The sequence below is a fragment of the Uranotaenia lowii genome, chromosome 1, assembly GCF_029784155.1.
Source record: "Uranotaenia lowii strain MFRU-FL chromosome 1, ASM2978415v1, whole genome shotgun sequence".
NCBI lineage: Eukaryota > Metazoa > Arthropoda > Insecta > Diptera > Culicidae > Uranotaenia > Uranotaenia lowii.
In genome coordinates, this window is record NC_073691.1 from 139,710,316 (window position 1) to 139,716,844 (window position 6,529).

The 6,529-nt window shown below is 47.6% G+C and overlaps 1 protein-coding gene across 1 annotated transcript; it reads left to right on the forward strand.

The window, feature by feature from the left end:
* The first annotated feature begins 267 nt into the window (after positions 1-267).
* LOC129737973 (uncharacterized) lies at positions 268-6,234 on the forward strand. The gene has a single exon (XM_055729147.1). The coding sequence runs from the start codon at positions 268-270 to the stop codon at positions 6,232-6,234; it is 5,967 nt and encodes a 1,988-aa protein (XP_055585122.1).
* Positions 6,235-6,529: the final 295 nt, after the last annotated feature.

Here is a 6,529-nt window from a genome sequence, read left to right on the forward strand (position 1 = left end):
ATGCAAAATACCCTTTGTTAACTAATCAAAATTTGTTGAACTAGGAAACTGCTCTATCTTACAAACACGCACTAAACACAGAACATTTACAATTGGAAAAGGAAACTAAAATTGTAGGTATTCACACAAATCTAAAATATTTACAATTACTAATTATATAAAATAAAATTTACAGTTTGAGCTGCTGTAATACAAGCTGCTACGAAAAATAGTTTTTCGTTCTACAATTCCGAACATTTCTCAAAAATTTTAACCTCACTTTTTGAGATGGCATCATCGAGCTGTGGGAAGTGCGATCGTTTGGATACGGATGATATGATAGCTTGCGAATCATGTTCGGCCCGGTTTCACAGTGACTGTGTGGAAGAGTCCCCAGGAGCGACCGGCCGAAAATTTAAGTGCGATGTTTGTCTTTCCAAGAAGACACGGAAAACCACTACTAAAAAGCCTTCCAAAGTTGGTGATTCGAGTGCTAATCTTCCGCCCACTCAATCACTGGGCGCTATCCGAGAAGTCTGTGGTAATTTAGCCGTGCTTGTGGATCCTGTTATACCAATCCCTCCAGTGATGAGTGAAAACTATCCCCGAACACCCGATTGTGATCAAGCCACGATCATCTCCCAAGGTCGTCATACTGCTGACCTAATGGAACTCGATTTTGATCAGGAGCTACAGAAAATGAGGGACGAAATGGAACGCAACGAGAGGAAATTGGAGCAGGAACGGATACTACGTGAGAAGCAGCTGGAATTCAAGCGTCAGTATGCCGAAAAGTGCCAAAAACAGGAGAAGCAGCTCCAACAAAAACAACTCGAGATGGAGAAGTCCATATTAGCGAAGAAATTAGCTGATGAAATGGAATTCCAACAGCAGCAACGTGCACTCCGGGAAGATTACGAGCGCGCCCGTAGTGAAATGCTGTCGGTCAGCCAAGAAGAAGCTATCGGTGGATACGATCCGATCAAGGAACGAGATGATCTTTCTGGTGTCGAGAAAGTGAAAAAGTGGCTTCGGGATGACGAACCAAAACAAATCAACGATGCGGTCAACCCACATTCGGGTTATAAATTCGATCGTCCAACGTACCCGAAGCCTCTTGCAGAAAAGGTACAGAAACGAATTATATCTGACGAACAGTCCAGCGCCAGTGGAATTGATGATTACTCCCCGAGAGCTGGTGTCGTGCAATCCGTCGTTGATCGCGAGCCGCAGCCAGGGCCAACAAGGGCACAGCTCGCTGCGCGTTCAGCTTTACTAAGAAATTTGCCAACCTTCAGCGGCAAGCCAGAGGAATGGCCGCTTTTTATTAGCTCCTACAAAAATTCAACCGAAGCTTGCGGTTTGTCAAACCAGGAGAATTTAGTCAGGCTTCAAGAATGCCTCAAAGGTCCCGCGCTTGAATCCGTCCGAAGTCGACTGATGCTGCCGTCGTCAGTACCGAAGATTATTCACATGCTCCGTGAAGTGTACGGCCGGCCGGAGCAGCTTATACACTCACTGCTTAGCAAAGTAAAACGAGCCGCTGCACCGAGGGTTGATCGGCTAGAAACTTTCATCCAGTTTGGAATGGTTGTCCAGGAATTATGCGACCATCTAGAAGCAGCTGAGCTCCACGATCACCTGGTGAATCCCACCCTGATCCAAGAGCTAGTCGAGAAGCTGCCAGCAGCCACCAAGAGAGAGTGGGTCCAATTCAAACGCGCCGAGGGGAGGACTACCCTCCGAACATTCGCCGATTTTACTTCAAAAATCATGTCTGAAGCTAGCGAAGTAACTTTGGTGGTGGATCAGAAGTTTTCTGACTTCCGACTTAGTGACAGGCCTAGATCAAAGGAAAAAGGTTTCCTTCAGGCGCATTCCAGTGGAGCTGTGGGGAATCCATTCCCGGTACCATCGATTTGTCGATTCTGCAGAAAAAATAATCACAGAATCCGAAACTGTGATGATTTCCGATCATGTCCCCTGAAGGAAAGAATCAGACTGATGACCCAGTGGAAGCTTTGTGAGCGATGTCTGAATGAGCACGACGGATGGTGCCGATTCAAAATTACGTGCAACGTAGGTTCCTGCCGTCAACATCATCATCCACTAGTACATCGTGATTCCCGAGAACCCCTACCAGCAAGGCAACATTCTGTGCGATCAATGGATGATTCTCCCGCTCAATCTCCCATGCCAATGAACGCCCATCATCACACGAAATTTCCCGTTATTTTCCGAATGGCTCCAGTCACTATACACAACGGTAACCATTCAATAAAAACGATGGCATACATTGACGAGGGTTCGTCAATCACATTGATCGAAGACAACCTAGCACGAGAGTTAGAATTGAAAGGCATTCCCCAACCGCTGACTTTGCAGTGGACCGCAAACGTAGTTCGGCACGAAGCTCTCTCCGAATGTGTCTGCGTAGAAATTTCCGGCGATGGAGGTGATCGTTTCCAGCTGAGTGATGCGCATACAGTTAAGAAGATGCACCTACCGAGCCAGCTGATCGACTTTCAACAAATTTCGAACCAGTATCCACACTTGCGAGGTCTGTTTGCTGCTACCCACACAGGGGAAGAGCCACGAATATTAATCGGATTGAATAATGTTTTCTTGTTTGCGCCGCTCGAATCACGAGTCGGTGATCCGTCGGAGCCGATCGCTGTCCGCTCGCATCTGGGGTGGACAATCTACGGGCCACGAAAGCCACAAGGTTCCTCTGTGTTTGTTGGCTGCCATGACGAGATGCGTGTTACGAATCTAGACCTGCACGATCAGATTCGTACTTATTTCCAAGCCGATGATTCGGGTTTTCTGGTGAAAGAGTTGCCGGAGTCCGACGATTTGAAGCGAGCTCGTTCCATCTTGAACTGCACTACCGTTCGAGTTGATGGACGCTACGAGGTTGGTCTTTTGTGGGCAAAGGACGATATTAAGCTCCCAGACAGTTTTGCTATGGCTTTACAGCGAGAGAAACATTTCGAGCGCCGTTTGAAAAAGAATCCACACATCGAGCAAGTTGTTCGCCAGCAAGTTGAGGCGTACTTATCGAAGCGCTATGCGCATAAAGCTACGCCTGAAGAATTAGATTCTGCAGAACCGGGAAGAATTTGGTACCTCCCGTTAAATTATGTCGAGAACCCGAAAAAGCCGGGTAAAGTGAGGTTGGTGTGGGACGCCGCCGCTCAAGCGCATGGAATATCGCTCAATTCCGTACTTCTACCGGGGCCCGATCTCCTCACATCCCTTCCAGCTGTAATTCAACGATTCCGAGAGCGAAAGGTTGCTTTCGGAGCGGACCTCCGCGAAATGTATCATCAGATACGCGTGCGGGAGCAGGACCGCCAAGCCCAACGGTTTCTCTTCCGAAGTAATCCCAACGTCGAGCCCGAAATTTATATTATGGATGTCTGCACGTTCGGGTCGGCGTGTTCCCCTGCCATGGCTCAGTTCGTGAAGAAACTGAATGCTACTCAATTTGTCGACAAGTTTCCCGAAGCCGTTGGCGTTATTGACAGGCGTCATTACGTCGACGACTATTATGACTGTACCGATACCGAGGAACAAGCGATCACCCGAGCGCAGCAAGTGCGATACATACACCAGCAAGCAGGCTTCGAATTCCATGGCTGGGTTTCGAACCGCAAGTCTGTTCTTCAAGCTCTCGGTGCCCCTTCGACTCCGGAAGTGGCGTTAAGCGACCCCAAAACCAGTGGCACTCAGCGTGTTTTGGGAATAATTTGGAAACCGGAAGAAGATGTTTTTGTTTTTTCTACCGATGTCCGAACTGATCTACATCCATATTTCTACAACCAAATCAGACCAACGAAACGCATCGCGCTCAGCGGAATCATGAGCCTTTTTGATCAGCTAGGATTCTTGGCGCCATTCACTATTCTCGGGAAGCTCCTACTCCAGGACCTTTGGCGGACCGGGTGTGAATGGGACCAGTTGATTGACGACGATAGCTTCGCAAAATGGCAACAATTTACTTCCTTCATGCCAGCTGTTGGGTCTGTGAAAATCGAACGCTGTTATCTGCAAACTTTTTCCCCGGAAGCATACCGCACTTTAGAATTGCATACGTTTGTGGATGCCTCCGAACAGGCGTATGGGGCAACATCTTTCTTTCGCATTACCGAGGGAAATAGCTACCGATGTTCACTAGTCATGGCGAAAACTAAAGTGAGCCCGCTTAAGCAGTTTTCAATTCCCAGGATGGAACTGTGTGCTGCAGTTCTCGGCTCTGCACTTGCTAACAAAATCGAATGCGAACACGATCTGAAGGTGACGAGGCGAGTGTTCTGGTCCGACTCCCGGACAGTGCTATCTTGGATTCGCTCCGACCAACGTAAATATAAACCGTTCGTTGGATTTCGTATCGGAACAATTTTGCAGAACACAAAAATCGACGAGTGGCGTTGGGTGCCAACAAAACACAACATCGCTGACATCGTGACGAAACCGAGCGCTAGTCTGTTCTTAGAAACTGATAGTCCCTGGTTTCTAGGCCCAGATTTTTTGCGAAAAGATGAGAGCGAGTGGCCAGAGCAACATTTACCTTCTCCAAACACCACTGAAGAACTTCGTGTTTGCCATCAACATCATACTACGATATCTTCTTTTTCTTTTATTGATGTCACACGAATTTCGAAATGGAATATTCTCCTGCGTACCATATGCTGTGTGTTTCGTTTCGCTTCAAATTGTCGACGTAAAGCCAAAAAAGAACCGATTGAGACAGTTGAAGCTCCAGACTCTACGAAAAGGTTGGTTGTGCGTTTTGTGCCTGGAGTGGTGGTTCCGCTGCAGCAAAGCGAGTATGAGCGCGCCGAGACAGTGTTGTGGAAAATGGCTCAACATCAACACTACTTCGATGAATTAGCAACTCTGAAAAAGAACGAGGGACTGCCGAAAGAAAAGTGGCTAAGTATCGAGAAAACGAGTCCGTTGCATCGTTTATTGCCGTTTCTCGATGACTTGGGTGTACTTCGCGTCGACGGGAGAATTAGAGAAGCCACTTTTATTCCGTTTGACACCCGTTTCCCCATCATTCTGCCAAGAGAGCATGCCGTCACATATCATCTTATCAACTTCTACCATCAGCGATACGGCCATGCTAATAAGGAGACGGTTTTTAACGAAATGCGCCAACGATTCCACATCTCTAAACTTCGTCCAGTAATCGATCGTGTGGGGAAGCAGTGCCAGTGGTGTGCAGTTCGAAAATCCCGACCGAGACCAGCAAGAATGGCCCCACTCCCTGTCGAACGTATCACACCTTATTTGAAGCCGTTTAGCTATGTTGGTGTGGACTATTTTGGGCCGATCGAGGTGACTGTCGGACGTCGATCAGAAAAACGTTGGATTGTGTTATTCACATGTCTCTCTGTACGAGCAATCCATCTCGAAGTGGCCTATCGACTGAACACTGATTCTTGCATCATGGCAATCCGAAGATTCGTCCTGCGCCGTGGGCCTCCTGTTACATTCTTCTCCGATAACGGAACCAATCTGAAGGCCGCCAGTAAGGAACTGCAAGAACAAATAAAACGCATCGACACCGCTTCTGCAAATGTGTTCACAAATGCGAGGACCCGTTGGAGCTTCAATCCGCCATCCGCCCCACATATGGGGGGCATATGGGAGCGCATGGTGCGCTCAACAAAAGCTGCTATGGCCACGCTGACATCCGGAAGCCGAATGACCGACGAGATTCTGCTCACAGTAATAACTGAAGCCGAAGAGATCGTCAATACTCGGCCCTTAGTCTATCTGCCGCAGGATTCGGATGAGCCCGAATCGTTGACCCCGAACCATTTTCTACGAGGTAGCTCTTCGGGCCAACTGGATCTACCTATACCTCCGACTGGGGAGGCTGCTGCCTTGAGAAGCTCGTACTGCCGATCACAGCTGCTTTCCGATGAACTTTGGAAAAGGTGGCTGAAAGAATACTTGCCGTCTCTCAACGTCCGTAGCAAATGGATTGAATCGAACGAGCCGCTGAAGAAGGATGACTTGGTTTTCGTTACCGATGACCTATCCCGTAACAGTTGGATCCGGGGACAAATCGTGGACGTGATTCCAGGAAAGGACAACCAGGTGCGCCAGGTGTTGGTTCGTACATCTTCAGGAGTCTTTCGTCGACCGGTAACAAAACTAGCAGTAATCGAGGTAGGTTCATCTAGTAAATCTGACTCGGAAGCAGGTTCCGGACAAGTTTTACGGGCCGGGGAGTGTTGAAACCCCTGGTTTCTGCTATAAAATGAACCCACCAGAAAACATCTTCGCTCAAACGCCCATGTATGATGACAAGTGTTATTTCCGACAAGCTAGACACATCACAAAAAACCACATTTTTTCTGAAAGTAGAGCATCTCGAGCTAGAGTGAAATATTTTACGCGGACACTTTAAGAGTTGTTGGTGATATATATTTTGTTATCTTTGAGGATTTTCTTAGGATATATTCCACTACAATCCGTGAGTAATCATGCAAAATAACGTCAATTGATTATTCTAAATGCATTTGTTTCCTAC